Source organism: Lampetra fluviatilis, chromosome 4 (genome assembly GCF_964198595.1).
Source record: "Lampetra fluviatilis chromosome 4, kcLamFluv1.1, whole genome shotgun sequence".
NCBI lineage: Eukaryota > Metazoa > Chordata > Hyperoartia > Petromyzontiformes > Petromyzontidae > Lampetra > Lampetra fluviatilis.
In genome coordinates, this window is record NC_136278.1 from 3707804 (window position 1) to 3728985 (window position 21182).

At 46.9% G+C, this 21182-nt stretch overlaps 1 protein-coding gene across 1 annotated transcript in view; it reads left to right on the forward strand.

Annotated features, from left to right (window-relative positions):
- The first annotated feature begins 7231 nt into the window (after nt 1–7231).
- LOC144931498 (actin filament-associated protein 1-like) overlaps nt 7232–21182 on the forward strand; it is a 54370-nt gene continuing 40419 nt past the window's right edge. The window contains exon 1 of the mRNA XM_078855392.1: nt 7232–7429. Coding sequence (XP_078711518.1) covers nt 7414–7429 — 16 coding nt within the window. The 5' untranslated portion in view covers nt 7232–7413. The remainder of the gene's footprint in view (nt 7430–21182) is intronic.

The window sequence follows — 21182 nt, forward strand, 5'->3', positions numbered from 1 at the left end:
GAATTTTATTTAATTATGTTTTATTTTTATTATTTTATTATTTCCCTTCTACGCGACTTTACCGAAAGAACCAAGAAGATGAATCCCTGCAGTCACGAAAGCTTTAAATCGAAAGGTAAACACATTCTTATTTTTCAATATATTTTGATCCTGGCAAAAGGGTTCCAATCACACTTTCTCTCTCTGTGTTTGGGGTGTGGTTTGAGTTACTGAACCGGTGGCTGTCACGTGGCCACTCGTCGTTTGGCTCTGTGTTTGTCACGGCTTGAGTTTTCCGGTAACCGACTGAAGAAGAGGCGTTTACGACCGATGCCTAGTAGGTGCTATGATCATGGATACAAAAAAAACGTGGGCATGGATCGGAGAGAGACAGATAGGGAAGATGAAACAAAAGTTGTAAAATAAAAAAAGCGTGGAGAGGTGAACGCTCGGAATTATACTGCGTGACAGGGGACGCATGGATTGCACAACTTCTATACTTAATTTGGAGCTTTCGTGACTGCAGGAATTACTCTTTGGTTCTTTCGGTAAAGTCACGTATAAAGAGAAAAAAAAAATACTAGCATACGACGTTTCGATTGCAACACAAGCAATCATCATCAGGTATAAATGAAATAGAAACACAAATCTAGTATACTTAGAAATGTAATGTAATACAACAGAGAGTCGGATAACATAACAGTCAACACCCTACCTGGTTGATTACGTTCTTCCTGAGAATGCTACATTTGAGAGAGAGATAAAACACAGAGCCAGAGACATATAGACAGTCATATAAGTAGAGACAGATATCACAGAGATACATAGAGAGAGAGAGATACGTACATAGGCACACAGAGAAACCACGTCTCTGTGTCGAGGCCTTAAATAGAGAGAGGGGGCGGGGGCGGAGAGAGAGGGAGGGGTTAGAGAAATTAGCATGTCAATGAGTGGCACGCTGTTCACTGTGACGCACAATGGGAGCCAGCATCAAGCTCGTGTCCTGAAGCCCGGTAGATTGCTACATCGCACACGATAGCTGGCCACACCTTGACGAGACCGCTATCCAGTAGGGGATAGATCATGGCTGATGATGAAACTGAGCGACGTCATAGCTTCAGCTGGAGTCACTTTGCTTCGTGTTTTTTTCTCTTCTGTTGCGAGTGGTTTCCATGGGCCACGTGGCAGCTTGGCGTGCCTGCGAGTCACGCTTCTGAGCTGTTTCCACTGCTCATCTTTTGGCATTGTGGTTTTTTTGGAGGGGCTGTCAAAAGACGTCGTCTTTATTTTTAGCAGTGAGTGATTGATATGAAATTGTTTTCGGTATTATTATTTTTTTCCCACGTGGCATTATCAAGGGGGAAAAAAAATTATAATTGGTGCCGCTACCGTGTGAAACGCACATTCAAACGTGAATGTCGGCGAATAACTTCACCACACACTTTGCTTTTTAATCCTTCGTTTTAAAAGCTGCCCAGGGTGTGATCACGTAAGCCCGGGATGTATGGTTTGTCACACGCCCTCCATTAGCCGAGGGTGTGGGCTGTGCTTGTTGTTATTACACGACTCTCAGTGCTCGCGTAGGCAGAGTTTCAACAGCCTATGGTCGTAACAAAGCTACTCGTGAGTGACGGAAGGTTGTGTTGGAATAGCTGCGCCTGGCATAGCTGCAGTGCGGTGATTCTTAACCTTCAGTGCAGCCTTGCACCTTATAGGTTCTCAATCGTCGTTACACGTTTGTATAACGTTAAGGGGCCGTCCATAAATGACGTCACGCAATTTTGGAGGATTTTTGACCTATCCCCGCCCTCGTCACACGGCGTCACAAAAAGTCAGACCCCCCCTCAAAGATGACGTCACAACGCTCTGCCCCCCCCCCCCCCAAAAAACATGCTTCAAATCGCTTTAAACTATTGTCATTGTAGTGCGTATTTAATGTGGCGCTGCACTCTGATGTTGTAGGAGAAAACATTTATTACAAAGTCTATTTAATTAAATAGAACGTGTTGTCTATATTTATGTAAATTTGCGCATTTTGATGTGACGTCACATTTCTCGCCTCGTCACAGACCCCCCCCCCATAGGTGCGTGACGTCATTTATGGACGGCCCCTAATAAATACATAGGTTTCATGAAACAAAGTAGTCGTACTGACGTGCCCAGAAAGAACACCTCGCACCCCCAAGGAGTGCACCCCAGGTTATTGAACCACTGCTCTAGTGGATATGCTAACGAGGCTGTTTGTGTGCGTCGTATATTAAACGGCTACTCGCCATGCGGTGGCGGTGCTTGATGTCGTCCTACAATACTTCAAAACTCACTCGTTTATAAGTACTCGAGATACGTAAATCAACCTCACCCACTGTTGACAAACATTTACTTCTGCCCAACAGTATTGTACTTGCATGTACAACGCATACATATGCCTCGCCGTGTTTGTCAACGTGTCGTCCTCAATTTCGGATCATCCCGAGGGAATTGTGTTATGCAACGCCTTGGTTGGTTACAAATGCTACGTTTCACCACCAACACATTAAATTTAGGTTCTTCAGCCAATGGGCCTTCGGGACCAGTGACATTTCGAAATCGGCACCGGTTTCAACCGACGTTACAGGCGCGTTGCAGTACGTGCAAACGTCGGTTCGTTCGTTGCTCAATCCGCTCGTCCTGGTGAGGGTCGCGGCGGTTGCACGCTGAGTAGGGGCGAGCGTGATAGAGACAACCCACACGCAGGTTTAGAGACATCGTCATATGAAGCGGGCTTGGGTTGTTATTCTTAGGTTTTTTTCGGTGAAGTCACGTAGGTAAAAATTTTAAATTAATAAAAGTAAAATAAAATAAAAATCACGACGTTTCGGAGGCAACACAAGCTTCCGTCTTCAGGTGGAACCGTCACAGCACGATAGCTGTATCAAGTGAGAGAAATTCCAAGAAAACAGTCCTTGTATATATACTGGTTGAGGGTGGGAGGAGCGAAGGTAGGCCCTGAATATTATTTTGTGAGGTTCGGTGCGGCTGAAGCACGCTGTTAGGAATGGGTTGGACACGTCAACAGAAGGCGACTAGCGACTGAGTGCCAGCGAGAGGAACTCACGCGCCCTAGAGGACGCCCATGGTGGAGACGGAGCAACGAAGCCTGATTTTGTTGTGCGGATACGAGAAGCTTGTTGCGTCACAGGATCCGCAAAGGATGGCGGCGTCTTGGGGGAGGCTTTCATCCAGCAGTAGAAAGATGATGTTCTGCTGCTGATTACATCTGTAGCCACTGTTGGGACTGAGAGGATGTGCGTTTGTCTCTCTCGTGACCTCTGTTTTTGCATGTCTTGTTTTGCTCTTGTTGTGTGCATGCTTTGACAGCCCGTGGTTTAACCCTTACGGCGGGGTGTTTATAACGTCTGAATCACACTGAAATGAATCACTTGGAAACTTTTGCCAAAGGGACTTTACGGTACAAAGCCAATGAAGCCAATCAATAAATTACGAAAACAAGCTGTCTTGTGGTGGCTGTTGACTCATGGATGCTGAGTTTGGCTGATAGCTTATCCTCGTTGGTGCCTGCCCTAATACTCCGTCTGCCGACACAATGAGGTAATTCATATCGTAGCAAGAACCTGTATCGTAAAACTAGAAATATTTTATTATTTTACCAGGTAAGACCCGCTGAGCTCTATCGCTCTTTTTCAGAAGCGACTTGGCCACAAATGATAGCTCAACCAAGTGGCTTACCACGTGGAGATGTATAGCAGCCAGTGAGCCAGACACTCGAAACGCATCTTTTTCAATGTGAAGTCGGAAGCTTGTGTTGCCTCCGAAACGTCGTGATTTAATGTTTTTATTTTTTTTTACCTACGTGACTTTTACCGAAAAAAACAAAAAGTGTGGAGGGAAAACCCGGAGGACCCGGATAAAAATCCACGCGACCACGGGGGAGAGAGACACGCAAACTCCAAATATACAGCAGCAGGCGTCAGCGCCGGAGATCGAACCCACGACCTCCTGCATACAAGGCGAGGTAGTTAACATCTCACCACCGTAGCGCCCCACATCAAGATGACACGTGGAATGGTCTCTCCGGAGACATTGAGAATCAATTGCTCATCGCCTCGGAATCTTTTTTTGGGCTGCAGGAGGAATGGGCTCTGAAGCTCGTTCCCACAGATATCCAGAATGGGCGGGTCAGCAAGTTACAACAGCAAACAATACAAAAACCACGATAGGAGAGCAAAACACTGCACATAGAGAAAGTCTTCCTATCTTCCACCTGCCGTGGCATGGGCATGCGTCCTGCTCAACAGGGTCCCTGTGCAGCTGAACGCATCTTATACAGATGTATTCAGCGCCTTATTCCAAGGCGCTTGACAACATTGATAAAATCGTGCATAGGATGATCGTTGTTGAAATAAATAGTGGCAGTAGCGTGGGGTCAGGGTGTGCCTTTTGGGGGCCCCCTCGACAACCACCGTGAGAGACGGAGCTGTGGGTTTTGCGAAGACGGAGCGCCCCTACAGCGTGAAATGCTCGAGACCGTGAGCGTAACGTTGTGATGTAGCCTCTAGGTGCGACCGTGCGAGACAAATCAATTCGGGGCCCCCACGTGACCGATTGCTGCACCCCCTGAGCTGTTTATCATCTGATTACTACGCCACTGAAGAGTGGGGTGATTATTACCAGTGGCGGGTGTCGTTTATGGTGGCGGAGTTGTAAGTCATCGGGATCGCTTTGTTCGATGTGATCGGTTTTCAATGTGCATTGAAACAGAGGGGCCAATGCAGTGTTATTGATGAATGTCCTTCTTAAGCGTGCTTTCGATAAGTTGTCCCCACCTGAAGAAGGACGCTTGTGTTGCTCCCGAAACGTCGTGATTTAATTTGTTTAAATTTTGTATCTACGCTACGTGACTTTACCGAAAAAAACAAAGAGTATGAATCCTTGCAGTCACGAAAACTTCAAATCTAGAATTGATGAATGTGTTGAGTTTGTCAGGCTTGAATATGGTAATTCATTGATGGCCACACAACTCTATACTCAAAATGCATTGAGATATTAGATCATCTTTACAAGAGTTATTGTGCCCTTCGCTGCTGCGGACGGACATAACTAATGCATACACGCTTTCAGCCTTTGTTGGAAACAAAGTGTAATAAATAAGGCAAACCAACCTCAAAAGGAACACAAACAGAAAAGTAATGCACTTTGGAGGCATTAGCTGTATATAGAGATGTGGATTGTTCTTTATTTTAGACCGAATGACAAATTTGGCCAGGTTGCAATCGGGTAAATCTATAATTGTAGCACACCTTAACTCGAGATTCCTTCACGTTGATTCATCTTTACCCATGCGACATTCGACCGCTCCCTCCCGTGACAGGCGGACAGACAGATGGACGCAGATAAATCCGTGCTTTCGACCCTCGTCGGATATCGGTAATAGGCCAAAGCCATGCACTGCAAAGAGCAACGCGATCAGAGACGTGAATTTCGTCACACTACCGATGCCCCTCGTGTGGTATGCAACCCCCGAAAACATAGCGGAGAACTCCGTACACTCAAGGACGCTATCCGGTCTCACAGATCTGACGTGCCCGTTCATCATTATCATCATCGTGGTCATCATCACGGTCCGTGGACAGATAGACCGTGGGTGTCCACTGCACATTGCGTCATTTGTTTCCACTTTTCTCTGTCTCGTGCCAATATGCCTACGCAGCAAGAATGAAGTAAACATCACAAGGACAACAAGCGTGACTTTGCTGATGATGAGAGTCAGACTGTTGACACCGGCCCAGAGTTTGATTGCTCAAACAAATACTGCTTGAGAGTTAACGGTGCTCGTGAAAGCCAATAGGCTGATGGACTCCAGCGTTTTTTTTATTTGTAACTGGAATTAATATAATCAGTTAGAGGCGCAGCCCTGCAATTGCTGGTGGAGGGCCTTCACCAAAGGGAACACCGCTTAGAGGGCATTGGTCTACTTTTCCACGCGCGTGCGCAAACGCACAAGGAAAACGATTCAAGTCGAAAGAAGAGAAGATGGCGAGTGTTGACGTGACCTTTAAATGCGACGACACAGTTGTCGTGTGTGTGTGTACAGCCGCCCTTTGTCATTCCACTGCCCGTGTGGGTCGCGGTTACATCATGGGTGGATCAGGAGTCGATTATAACTTCACGACGCAAGTCAGTTCGACTTAGCGAAGGCATGGGCGCATAGAGGTAGGGTACAACAATGGATTTTTGCCGCACTGTCCCTCTGCCCGTCCAACACGTAACGGTCTGCAACAACAACAACAGCAACAACAACAACATCCAGGCTGCAAACTGCTTAGCTTGCGAGATCCGACCAGACTGGGCGCGCATTCCTGCGAGAGATTTTGGTGATAGTAGACAAGAAGCCTTTGTGACAGGCTGATCCTTTTATAGATATCCCACCCAGATAACAGGGGAGATGTTCTGGGGCAAACGCGTTATTGCATAGCCTCGAAAATGCAAATATATCTTCCACCAATCTCAATGCAATTATTACATATTGGAAGAAAAAAAAAACCTCTGTTCTAATTCACTTTGTGTCCAACAAAGCCGCTCTGATTTTTCTCGGGTCAATTAGTAATCGGTGGGGGGGTGTCTAGAAGTGGATCGCCCTGTCTAAGTCGCTGTCATGTAGAGTCGGGCTCTCCCGTATGGAGAGTTGGTGGGGGGGGGGTTGGTGGGTGGGGGGGAGTTGGTGGGGGGAGGAGATGGTGGGGGGGAGTTGGTGGGTGGGGGGGAGTTGGTGGGGGGGAGTTGGTGGGGGGGGGGGTGGTGGGGTGGAGTTGGTGGGTGGGGGGAGTTGGTGGGGTGGGAGTTGGTGGGGGGGGAGTTGGTGGTGGGGGGAGATGGTGGGGGGGAGTTGGTGGGTGGGCGGAGTTGATGGATGGGGGAGTTGGTGGGGGGGGGAGTTGGTGGTGGGGGGAGTTGGTGGTGGGGGGGGAGTTGGTGGGGGGGGGAGTTGGTGGTGGGGGGGGAGTTGGTGGAGGGGGGGCTGATGGGGAGGGGGAGTTGGTGGGGGGAGCGAGTTGGTGGGGCAGGAGTTGGTGGACGTTTAGGGAATACCAGACTTAAGAGATCCCTGCACGGCGAAGCTGCGATTAAGTGGAATAACCTGTGGCTGACGCGATCCATTCCCACATGCTCCCGAAGTCCCGGGTGTTTGTCGAGCTCAAGATAACCGTGGTGAGACTGCCTTTGCTCGCCCTACCCTCCCCAGACCGACCAAAGCCTCCATCCACCACCACGACTAACCCTGCCCCTCCCCAAAGCGGCTTAGCCCAGCCTCTCCCTATCCCGCGGACTCCGACGAGTGAAGAAGAGCCACGCGTAGTCAGAGAGAGAGAGTGGCAGCGTGAGTGAGTGGACAGAGCTCTCCGGCCGTAGGAGACACGGACGAGCCGAACGGCTGTGATGGAAAAGGGAAAAGGTGAGTTGCCTTTGAAACTCTTCGTTGGTCGCCTCGTGTTGCGCCTGATTGTCTTTGTCCACACGAGGTACGCGCGCGTGTGTGTGCGCGCGCGTGTGTGTATGTGCGCGCGTGTGTGTGTGTATGTGCGCTCGTGTGTGTGTGTACGTGCGCGCGCTTGTGCATTGCTTCCACTTGTTACAGCATTGCACTTGCCATGCCAACAATAACAAAAAACATCCGGATAGTGTGCACCTGGATGGTTGCACGTGTGTTTTTGTGTGGGCCGCCCTTAGGTCGACTCGGCCTCAAATGAGTATCTGGTGCGATGTGTAAACATCGCCACTAGGGAGACAAAGGCGGCCGGGCGTGGTGCAGGCCACCCGCCCCTGTCGTGTGCCGTGCCGGCCTTCATTAGGTGCTCGCGAACAGCGCTTGCCCCAACAGTCTGTCCAGGCTATACGGGGGATCTTTGTCTTTTGTGTATGAGTTGCGACTGCTTCGCTTGCACAGGGGCTGCTACTCACTTTACAAACGTCCCCAACAAGTTGATGGGGAGACGTCACCAGCAAAAGGAAAAGATGTTTGTTGCAAACGGCAGCTTGGCAGTTTTGGTTGTGTTTGTATCTATATTGATAAAACTCATTTCTTTAGAACCGCCGTTTGTGTTTCGTTTGTCGTTCGTCCTCCCCGTACCTCCGATTCGCACGGTTTGGTTACGTACGGTGCGAAAGAAGTTCAACATACTGCATATTCACACATGCGTATGTGTGTGTGTGGAGTGAGGTTGCTGTATTTTTGAACGCAAACGTGTACACATACAAGTAAACCAAAATCGACAGATAAACAAAGCGAGGATATGACCTAATGGAGTGAAACACAAGTGTGAAATGCAAACCCTTCTCTCCAGCAGGTAAACCAAAGCCTTGGTGTCCTTTGTTGAGAGGTTTTTTGTTGTTGCTGTGGTTTGCATTAAAACTTGCCGACACCCACACTCTAACTTTCACAGACTCAGCACTTTAGTCTTCTTTTGCTCCTTAAACACAAAAGCGGAAAAGAATTATACTCCGTGCCGTAGAAGGTCGGAAGCGATTTGGGTAGCAACGGAACATTAATTACATATTTGAGGAGGTCTGTTTATTGATAACAGATAAAAAGAACTCGTTTGAGGTAAGCGACTTAACATGCCAGGCCACAGCGTGCACGCAGCGCACAGACAATTTCAACCCAAACAATTTCCTCTCCGTGTTTACGCAATTTGTTTTAAAACAAACATGAGGCATGCTTTGTAATTCTGCACATTCTCTTTCCCTGCCCTCAATAATGATTCGCGGCGCTGTGCTGACACGTGTGTGGGTTCAGCATACGGTCTTCGCGTGAGCAGCAGCAACAGCAGCAGCAGTGGTTGTGGCCATTGATGAGATTTTTTTGGGGATAGTGAGGGGAGGGGAGTTGGGTTGGTTTTTTTTTGTCTGTGGCTACCCCATCCCCCTCACTCGTCCCACCCGATGTCCACTCTCCCCCCCCCCCCCAAGCTATTCCCAACAAAGTACAAACTCTAATCCGCCCACCCCCAAGTGGGTAGGAATTACCAAGCTCCTTGCAAATGAATGAGACTCCCAAATGAACGTCTGTCTCCTGTTTAATTATCTCTGGATTTTTTTTGCCAATGTTTTGCAAGCGGCGCAGGCAGCGGTGCATCGCTTCATTGATTACATGTACATTCTTTAAACGCTCAGATACGTGCACCATCAAATCGTGTCAGGATCGATGCGTTTTGTTGGTCAGTTTGGGACGTGCGCGGGTGCGACATTGGTTGCATGGAAAGAACGCGAGTGAGGGTGACGCCTTGGGGAGGTCTTCATCTAGCAGTGGATAGATCATGGCTGATTAAGTTGAGGTTGTATATACAGTAAAACCTTGGATTGCGAGCATAATTCGTTCCGGAAACGTGCTTGTAATCCAAAGCACTCGTATATCAAAGCACTTGTATGTCAGTTGTGATCACGTGACGCTCGGCAGACATAGCGTATATGTACTACTCGTATTGCAAGACCTCGCTCGTTTATCAAATTCATATTTATTTAAAAAAAATTGCTCGTCTTGCAAAACACTCGCAGACCAAGTTACTCGCAATCCAAGGTTTTACTGTACTGGGTTAATGTGATCCTTTCAGCCACCCGAGGCCACTACAGGTCACCATTTTACAACAACAACAAAAACACATTTGATGCTTGAACTGTGACGATGTTTTCGAGTCACCGAAAGAGGGTGGGTGGGTTGTTCAGCTCCCAACAGTTTCACGCGACCCTCGTCACGTCGTGAGTACGCGAATGTACCCTAGTCACCTCGTGAACACGCGCATGATGTCACGGGCGAGTGGATTGTGGTGAATGGCCGTGCATACTCGCGGACCATTGCATCGCAGTCTTGGTGTGGGCTACTGCAAGCATGACTCGGGTGAATATTGGTACCAAACATTAAGTAACAGAGTCAATGGAGAACTTATCGCTGTGATGGAAAACTGCTCCTGTGAATTCAAAGTAATTCGAATGTAAACTTACTTATAACGTCCTGGTTTTTTCCAGTCCATACATTGTATAAAGCGTGATCTCCAAAAAAAGTCAGTCGATCTGTCTTCTCTGAAGAAAATCTATTTCCAAAACATCAGCTTTATTTATGTTTTTGTTGTTGTTGTTGTTAAGCAGTGATGTCAACAAGTGTTATTTTTGTCGCTAGACTTTTGTAAAATTGTGTTGCTGGCCACAACTTATCTTCTTTTGTTGCATCGGCCATGGTAGCCACATGCTTTAGACAGTTTTTTCCCCAGCGGTGCATGTATAAATGTTGCAAAAAAAGATGTGGTTGCCATTCATAACCATATATTTTGACAATGTACAGGCCTTTCCCTCAGCACCGCATGATGAAAGCCTTCTCTTGCCTCTCGGTCTTGAGGGTCGTTGACCAATATTCACCACACTCGTTTTGCAGGATGGCGAAGGTATTGGGGTGGGGGGGGGCAGACTGGTTCAGATATCACTCCGCCATAGATGTTCAGTGCCGTGGCTTAGAGTCAAACTCAGATGGTCTGGTTTAAATTGGACTCCGCTAACAACCACTGTGTGACCACAGAAGCAAGTCCAATAATGATGTACTGAAATGTGTTTTATTTCTGCGGACATCTGCGTATGGATCCTGCATATAACCTGGGATTCTTTGCGGAGATTTGTTTCAAAATGTGTTTACCTAGGTGGTGGCATAAAGGCTAATGTAGACCCTATCGCATTCCAAGGGGATTATACAGCATCAACAAAGGTGCTGAGTCTTTGCAGTCTATTTTGCATGCCCAGTTGGAGGCTTCTGACGACCAACAAACATGACTACTGTTTTTCTCTTTCATTTTCCTTCAAGGCATTGTCAATATTTAGATTTTTTTAAAAATGTATCCATTAGGCACGCATTTCTTCAATGAGAAGAACACCTTTTAACATTTTTGTACAACATTATTAAATTTGTTGTCATTGAAACGGGCATGTGGTCAATTATGTTGAAAGGTAATTATAGCTTTGTAATGGGAGTGCCTTTTCCAAACACAGAGGTCACACGAGGGTCATATAATGTACTGGCCTCCTATCGTACTACCTTCCCCTGGATCCTAAATTGTATTGATAGTCTGGAGACAAATCAGCTTGTGTGCAGGTGCTAGGGAAATGGTCGCATCACTCGATCGTGGGAGATGGCGGTGGGCTTAGGGAGGCCTTCATCCAGCAGTGGATTGATCATGGCTGATGATGATGATGATAATTTTGGAGATATTTAGACAAGATAGCAGTTATGTGCTATACGGATGTTAGCACACTTTTAATATCCGAATAAAATTAGATTAAGAAATGTTTAAGGTCATCGGTTTATAGGATGAAAAAAATATTGAATGTGTTTTTTAGGCTTTTCATTAGCCACATGGTACCAATAAAGTTCTGTTAACAGATTGTTTTTGCCTGGACACTTTCTTAACTAAATTACACCCGTTCATTATTTGAGTGCGGGGGATGGATATTTACAACTACCTTACTGTAATAAAAAAAGTTAGACGCAATCCTTGTGACTTTTGGCAAATACAACCCCTATTTCAAATTTAAATGAGGGCATGACATTCAACAAAACGATACATCGTAAAACAAGTATGCCCGTTGTTTATCTACAGCGTCTTGAGATGGAGTTGCATTTAGATGCTACAGTATATACTTGGTTTAGGGAGGCCTTCATCCAGCAGTTGATTGACCATGCCAAACCGATGACGATACATCCAAATTGTATTGTATTGGGCTGCACTAGGGAGAAATCATCACAATGGCAGTTCTGGGAGTTGGCTTTCAGGGACCCAAGGGGAGGTTATTGGGAAAAGGGTCTTGCCTCTTGAAGTTGATTTATGCCAAATGTAGCCTTTCTAGGAAAATCACTGAAAAACAAGAATTTTTTTAATGACTCATACGTTTCGAAGATAGTCACTAAAGCAACTCAGCTCTGATGCATTGCATTGCCCAACAACCCATTACGGTGTAGCAATGTGACCAGAACAACATTGTATTTTGGAATCGTTAATCAAAAACAACAAATTGGTATGGTTGCTCATCGTTTACAATTGCGTTTTCAATAATTGTGCCTTCAGGTGTGCGCTCATTTCTGCGTGTGCATGTTTCGATGTACTGTACACTGTCAGTAGGGTTCAAATAGTTGTGAGTTCAGATGCTCGGTTGTCGGTGTGTGTGTGTGCTTCGAGGTGTCCTGTCATTTATGGTCAAAAGTCTCGCCTCGTGCTGGTAACAAGAAATCGATCTTGCTTGAGCAGCCATTCACTTTTCCCCATGCTTCCATAAGGTTCATGGTAATGCCAGTGTGAATGTTGCATGCTGCAGAGGTTGGTGCGCTGGGCTCGGAAGGGGGGTGTGCCTGTTGAAGTGGTCCGTCTTAAGCAGCACAGCTGGGCCATCCACCTCGAAACTTTAGCTGCATTTTTGCACTTTGTGTTTGATTACCATTGGCACAGACGCCTCGCACCAACGACCCCCTCACGCTTTACCTGCGTGGAAAATATCGGAGCTCAACTGAGGCGCCGTGTCGCATTTGGACTGGGATAAAAAACAAATGATCGCTCGCCGTCGCCTGCATTTTCCCCGGGGAATATTCTTGCCAATGTAAAGCAGCGGCCGCGTGTCCCTTGAGCAGCTGCCTCCGTTATCCCCACGAAGAGTTTTATAATGAAATGCGCTCCCCTTTTTTTGCACAGCCTACGGAGCGCCCACACGAACAGATTGTGCCACTTTAAAAGGAGCTTTTGTGCAGCTCAAGCATCTGACAGCTTACTGATAGCTTCATTATGACTACGTTTTTCGGTGCCAATGTAACAACATACGATAGGAATGCCAAAATTTTATATATACCGATAGAAACTGAATTCAGTAGTGTGTTTTTAAAACGTAATTAAACTTTTTAAAATATTTTTAAAATAGCTACCTGCATCGTAGTTTTTCTCATTATTTTTTAATGTGCGTGAAATTCTATCTTTGAAGTTTATTTATGAGATGTTTTCAATATAAACCTCTCCCTGAGGTTCTCTTTGAAGCCAAAATTGCCATCCGATATTTGTTGTTCGACAACAGCAGTTGTTAGGCCGCAACGCAGCCGACTGCCTAAATAATTTCCAGAGGCACATCAACACTTTCATGCAGAATACCAACATTGGTAAACCTTTCTCAACCACATGTCGCCTATCTTCAATAAAAAAAAAATCATGAACACGCCATAACCAGTGTTGCGATGGAGAAGCAGCTCGCAATTGGAAGGTCGCAAGTTCAAATCCTGCTTCGGGGATCACTAACTCCATCATCCCTACAGGTTCTATAACACAAGTGGTTGTTCTATGGAAAGACTAGTCCCCGCCATAGGAATGTGGAATTCCCACGACTGGCTCAACCGATTTGAACAGGATATGGGCACCAGCTCAATGCTAAATTGACGACATACACCGAGCAACAGCAGCACAAAAACAGAGGCCGCTGACACTGAGAGGGCACTTTCCTTGAATCGTCTTCGCCACGTCTGATTTATAACACAGACAGACAGCCAGACAAGGATCTTTGTATTAACTACCTCTTTGATGACAGCAGTCAAACGGCCGCTGGTTATGCCTGGAACTAAATCCGGCTTTGATCACGTCGACTGTTCCACGGCAATGGTGACCGCACGCGGGCGAGGTGCCGTTTGCCGCAAGGTGGAGCGCACATTTGGACCCATCGCTGGAGGCGCCGTGGTCATATTTCATTCTAATCCCACCGAGGTCTTTCTACAGTGGCCTCTTTGTGACGAGGCTACGAGTGTATGATGTGAACATAATGGGGGTCAGGGCTTTTCCTGGCTGAGTCCGTAAAGCTGAGGTCTTTGAGCAACGGCTTAAATATACGGGCCATAAAAATCTAGGTGGGGGTTTGGGGAATTTCAGCGTCTGGGATGGCCATCTCGGTGTCATCTGTTGAGAGCACCTTTGGGGAAAGATTTTTTTAATGCTGTCACCCGAAACGTATTTTCTATAAATTATCGCCGCGCAACATAGGTGGGGTTCATTTCGGGTGATTTTTTCTTCCTCTTCATATGCCAACGATGAGGTCACGTGAAATTCTGCAATTGCATTTGTAGGCCCGGCTAAGTGCATTTCATCCTCGACGGGGGTATATTTTTTGGGGTTGTTGCGTGGCAACAAGAACGAGCTGCGTAAGGACATCAGAAGGGGAAGCGTCGTTAGCTCTTCGGGAGCACAAGTAAAACCGAACGTTTGTAAGCAATGCTAAGAGCAGGGGTATTGATACCGGCGAAGAACGGGAGCTCGAAGGCTCTGCTCGTGGGCACGTGACGACGAGCCGACGCGTCGATTCGTTGCTCCGCGAGAATCGGTTATTTTACGGCACTCGATTCATAAGTCAGCGTTTCAATGTTAGTGACAAAATTGCGTGAATGCGACGGAAAAAAACACGAGAAACAATTCAACTAAGATGGTAATAAGGGGGTGGGGGTAATACAGTTTTGTATAAAAATCCAGTTTTGTGACACTGCTTAGAATCGCTGTGGTGAGTGGGAAGTCATATATTGCACGCCTCTCTGCTACCATGCGTAATTAAATGACACGTTACCACCACTTTATGATCTCTGCGTTCACGGCACCAGGGGCTCGTTTTTGCCAACGTCACCCAGGGGAAGTCTCCTCTGAGCTCAGAAACTGAAATGGAACCTGGATTATAGCAACATTAACATATGGTGCGCCGGCCACAATGCCGTTCCTTTTCTCAAAATGTGTTTTCCCTATTCCGTTCATGCTAAAGTAATGAAAAGGGAATCGGCTTTACCATATCCGGCACGAATGCATGTGTTTAAGGTGTTCAAACACCACGTAGCAGAGGTGGGACAAAGTCATTGTTATGCAAGTCCAAGTCGAGTCGCAAGTCATCAAATTCATGACTCGAGTCTGACTCGAGTCCAAGTCACATGACTCGAGTCCACACCTCTGCCACGTAGACACCAATTACAAGGCAATCAAGGCAGCATTGAGCACACATGCTTGCGGTAAATCGTGTAAGCACATTTACTTTGTTGACTATGTATGCATTGTCCTTGACTATGTATGCATTGTCCTTGACTATGTATGCATTGTCCTTGACTATGTATGCATTGTCCTTGAAAGTGTTTGGCCTACATCAGAGACGGGGCCTCCTATATGGCCTTGTCTCTGCACCAGCGTTAGACCAAAGAACGTCCAAAACTCAAACGGCACAGAGGCAATGCAAACATCAAGACATTCATAGCTCGAGTTGAGCAGCTATATCTACGGGTTTTTTTTCTTCCTCACCATCTTGATACTGAAAAAAAAGGGACCCGTGCTAAATTGGGCCGTGCTAAGTAACAGTCCGGGCGTGAGTCCGTTTCAACAGAGCTTCACTTACAGTTGCCCAGCCGTGCGGATTTAGGAGTGGCTTTACTTGCCACGAGTGATGCCTCATCGGCAACAGCCAAGGCACCCGTGAGGCTACAAGTGTCAAACTTAAGCCCTTTAGACTCCATTTGTTCCGCGTGCGCGAGCGCGCGACAGAACGGTGTGTGTCTGTTGATCGTTGTGGGCTCACTATGATTAAAAGGAAGATTTTATAAACTGATCCTGCCAGAACTTGCACCGGAACATGACATGTCGCTGATGTTAGATTTCCTTGGTAGTTTTCCACTGCGTGTCGGTAGGCCACCAGGGCTTAACAGACAGATGCCACCAGTGTCAGTAGCTCGCGCCCTTCCCCGTGCGACGTCGCTCTCTGTGGTCCGGCAAAAATCAAGCGCAATGCTTTAGAGGCAAGTGTAAGGCGCGTACAACGCAAAGCTCCGTCACTTTTTATCTTCAAATTGAGTTGGTTTTCTACACTTCCTGTGCGCTATCACATTTTGGCGTGGCTTACTTTTATTTTTGTACATTTTCGTCTTTTTTGTCAGTTTATTCCCACGGTGTCTGCAGCAAAGATTTCTCACTTTCTCCCACAAACGCCTTCAGGTGTCTCCACAATCCTTCCCACAGCAGGGGTCCGACATTCTGCGATGAGATTCTTTGTCACGTTATAATTAAATCAATGTTTTTTTTTATTGAGGCCTACAATTTAATGGCTGATCGATCTGAAATTGTCAACTCGAATCACTTGAAAATCCGGTTTGAAGCACTCGCATTCGGATTCAAACCCAAGTTTCTCAGCGGCACGGAGCCCAATGCTCGGGCCTCTTGACCTCGTGAATCACTTTAACGTCTAACGCCGTCTGAGCTGACTCGGCGGCTTCTCTCAAAGGTAGAATGGTTCACTGGCACGCGCTATATGGTGCGGTTTCCCCACGTGTTTACAACCTGCAGAGCCGCTGCTTAAAGTTTTTTTTCGTATCTTTTCCCACCAGCGACAGCAGTGGCGGCTCGCTCGTTTGCCCGCTCGTTCCTTCGTTGGGGGGAGTTTGAAGCGTGGGATGTGGCGGACATCGACGCTGGCAGCAATCCTGAAGAAATTCCTCAATTCTCGAAAAAAAATAAAACCCCGAGGGCCTCCCAAATTCAAACAGTGACCCCCCCATCTCAGCCGAGCGAGAGGGACACAGCGCTCTTTTGTTCGTCACCCGTAGCTCAGTCCATTGTTGACATCACTGCGAATCGAACATTGATGCTCGCTGTGACCGGACACGTGGGAGAGCAGTGACCGGCAATGGGCGTGTCACAAGTGCATCCATGGGGGGGGCGTTTTCATCCCACCAACCCATCCACCCCCACATCCACCCCCCCTGTAACAGACTTATTTCTGTTCAGCCAGTCTCTGAAAGCATACGTATTAAATTTATAACGTGGACCTTTCCTTCTGCTTGGCTCCGATTATTAATGCTACGGTTGATATGCGTGTCACATGGATTGGAATGTGATTCCAGAGCGCGTGGTAACAAAATCACCTTCGCTGGGATACAGGATCCGTTTCAGAGATGTATTCCAGAGTTTCCTAAATTATACTTAGAAGCTGAGTTTTTTCCCCGTAACTTTCAGTTTAGTTTAAGTAGCTGATGCTGAGATGTATCTAAACAATTGTCCGAGTTATGAAAGTGCATGTCCAGCACAATCACAACCACGACTACCGTTGTCACTGTTCCATTGAACTTCACTCATTGATTTTTGCACCCACTTTGAAGACTTGAACTGCCACACTGGCTTTTTCCGTCTCATCCTTGGCTGTATTCAACCACCGCACCGCAGGTCACGATGCTTTTCTTTCTGCTTCTTCCCTCGCACTGCTCCACTTTGGAACTCTCCCTCCCATCGGATTTTTCCCCAAGTTCTTACAACCTTGCCCAATATAAGACGCGTGTTACTTTGTACGTATGCATGTACGTTGAACTTTGTCTGCGCCGTACGTAGTCAACCGTGCTAATCGGAGGTGCAACTTTAGGAGTTCTGTTTGTTGCTGGACGCTTGGCGTTTTGAGCCTTTGGTCAGCGACATAAACAAATTTAAACAGTCGAGTAAAATAGGATGGAAGGGAGGGCCTATGACTTGTCGTCGAGAAATGGCCACGTGGCTTTTCTCGTGACTTTTCCCAAACTGATAAGGGCCAGCGGCAGTGGATAACTTTCGTTTCTTTTTCCTCTTTCTCAACGACCTTATTGTGTGGGTCACTGTGGAAACGTGACCCCCTGATGCAATGGAAAAACAATAAAAACACACTCACACAGTCATGTTAAGGTGGTGGTGGTGGTGGGGGGGGGGTTGCTGGTTGGAGCTTCAGAAAAATTCCAGCCTGCTTGGCACAGCAGGACCACGAGCAAGTTTCCACTGAGATACTGGGCGGCGGTGGTATCTGGGTACGTAAACAGTCCGGGCGGTGATGTGAGGCTTGGCGTGGCATTGCGGGGAGGTGTGGGAACGCCAGGGGAGCTCGTCTTCGTGCTTTAAAATTCACGTGAGAAAAAAACATTGAGGCTGCTCCCAGAGAGTTCCAATGCGAACAGACGCTCGCTCACTACACGCTGTGTGGCTGCTCATCACGTGAGGTCACGTTGGTGAATTTAAAAAAAAAGAATTACGAATTGAAGGGGGGTGACGATTCTATTTCATTTTTTTTATTTTTTTTGTCCTCTAGTGCCCATCTCATTTGTTCTGTCTTGTTTCATCTCATTTATTATTTTAGCCTCAGGGTATACATTTTACACGACTTGTATATCGTGCTGCTTTTGTTGGTCTTATCAGCCTGCAAGTTTCCATTGCTGGGCCAAGACCACCCTCATTTTCTTCCATTCCTCTCCTTTTCCATAACGATGCCATGATTTGCGTGTAATTTTGATTTATTGTAAAAAATAACAATGTGTGAACGCACGTTTTGACACTTATCATGCGCCAAAGCATACCTTTTTCATGAAAGGATGACTTCATCTAATAAAGTTGTTTTTGAGGCATATGCCCGTTTTAAATATCGCTAGTTCTTTTTATCCATAGTGTTCGTCGTTTGACCAACGTGAAGTATGTCAATGTCACGATGAACTCTGGTCACAAACAAGGAAGAATGTTTTGATGCCTCGGCGTGACTATGAAGAAGTTTGTTTTGTAACTGACAACACCGTGCTGTTGGAAGGAAACTTAGAACCGATGTCCCGAGTTAAATTATGCAATGTGTTACCATGCAAAGCTGGAGAGGTTTTTTTTTTGTAAATCTACACCTGGTGGCCCCAAACAAAAAAATTCAAGCGGCATGCTACCAAATGGAATGTCTGGTATCTTTAAAAATATATATTATTATTACATAAGACTCTTTTACATTTCATATCCCTACAATGTTGTTCTGGTTAGCCCCGTAAGTTCATCGGTTAGATTCGATCTTGCGTCCTGGCAGTTGAAACAATGGTCCAGTTTTCTTGAATAGATTAAATCCGCGAACTCTCCCCCCCCCCTTTTAGAACCCCACCTCTATCCACCCATCATTGCAAATGGTTACCAGAGCAAACGATGCTTTATTTCAGCAGGTAAGGCCCACTGAGCTATGTAGCTCTTTCAGAAGCGACCCGGCCACACATGAAAGCTCAACGAAGTGGATTATCACGTGGACATTTCTAGCTGTCAAATACTCCAAACGCACGTTGCTAAATGTGGGGGAGAAAAATCGGGAGACCCGGAGAAAAAACCACGTGACGACGGGAAGAGAGACACGCAAACTCCACATATACAAGGGGTCAGGGTCGAGATCTAACCCATAACCTCCTGTACATTAGGCAAGGTAGTTCACATGTTGGCACAGTCGATCAACTTGTTGCTTGTGGAGGGGCTAAAGCATGGGTACTGCCAACTCTTCCGAGGCATCTCGCCAGCGTGGTAGAGTAGAGAGGGGGGCTCGACTGAGCTTCCGCGAGTAGAGGCGCTTCCGCCAGAAGTGCGTCGAGGAAGCAAATTCACGGCTGAACTTTTTAGCAGCACCTCTTTGAAACGTGTCAATATATACTTCAATCGTGAGTGTGGGTGCCGAATGAAATGGCCCGTACATTTGCACAGGCACCCTTAAAACTCCACGGATGGGAACTCAGGTTTGGTTAAATATAAAACAGCCCCTAGCACCAACAAAGTAAAGAAAGACCCCACCCCCCTCCCAACTGGATTGCCCCACGCTGAATCCCGCTCCACAGCTGCAGCGCGGCTTGCGATCTCTCGCGAAAGCTGCACACGTGCGAGCAAAACGTTATTTATTTATTTACTTCGCCACGGTTGGGGCAGCATATCTGGTGCACGCGCTCGTCTCTCCTCACTATGCCCACCACCTGCTTTCCCCATTGAGAATGATCTGAAAGCTGATTACGTGGAGCATTAAAGGCTCTTGTGCCCCCCCGCCTCCCCCGCCTCCACCCGAGCAAACGGGGTTGCTGAAAGGACAATTGTGTCATCGTCTGGGAGTCGGGGGGTGGGTTTGGGGTGGTCACTCTCCTCCCAACCCCAGGGACCCGGTTGTGGGTGCGTGCGTCAGATGGAGTGAAAGGTGAATGTGCGCAGAGCGTCCAGTGAGGCTTGCCGAGGAAGACCGTTGGGCATGCTCACTGCCGTTGGGGTTTGCAATGTGACGCGTTTCCGACGCGTGCCCCGTTTTTTTTGGTCTGTTCGGCACGATGTCCGACGTTTCGTTCCACGTGCTGTTGAGCTTCCCCGGGAAAAAATAATTCGATTTCACGCGCTGAATTCAATTCTCAAAGTCGCTCCCAACACGTGGGGCGAAACATTACGAAATGATTACCTTGCTCCAGGCACGTGTGGCGAAACGTCGGACATTGTGCCGAACAACGCGCGGTACATCCCAAAAGCTACGCCGTGTATTTTATCCTGTTAATCACCACTTACACCTGGGAAGGTCAACCCGTGCAAGTGCTCCGTGAATTGAAAAGACCACACCAACACGAGGGTGGATGGAGAAACACTCGGCAGGATAACGCTGTCTCCATGCAGAAACCACACTTATTTACTTGCCTAGAGGGCAGTTGTCTGTGATTCAGGACAATGGCTGACAGACTGACTCCACGATTTACGATCATCTGTGTACCGATTGCTCGAACTTCAACGTTTTCTAAGATGACCGGGTGGCTAAGGGTGGTCGGAGTATTACGTTGAAGCTGCGAAAGAGCCTAGGTTTAATTCCGTGTTTAGAGCCCGCCGTGATTAATTAATTGTATTGATTAGTTCTCAAGTACGGAATAGCGAGTTGGTGGTGCTCTTAGCCGGTCCGTCAATGACCACATACAAGAGAATGACGTGAAATGTGATGGTGCATTTGTTTGACTAAATTCCAGCTCTGAAAATGTAAAAGTGTTGTTTTGACTGTCGTCGTAAAACTCTCGAAGCGGAGTGTTTTCGTGTGTGAGAGTGTGACTCTTACTGTGGAGAAGATAAAATGGCCTTACATGGATTTATTTGTTTAAGTCTGCTGAAATAGCTCTTCTGCAGGCCTTTCTCTGACACATGGACGCTCACTGCTGTATGAGATTTCCCAATGGAATATGTTTTCATGTCAAATCACACGATACCCATGGCAACAATTGGAAACGATTGAAAAAGCAACCAAGACAATGTAACAAAAAAATCTAGTCTATGTTCTTCGGTGAAAACGAATTTTTCTTATTGTAACAAATAAAGTGATAGCGTGTTTTTTTGAAAACACTGCCTGTGCATCTCAATTTGGACATATTTTGCAAA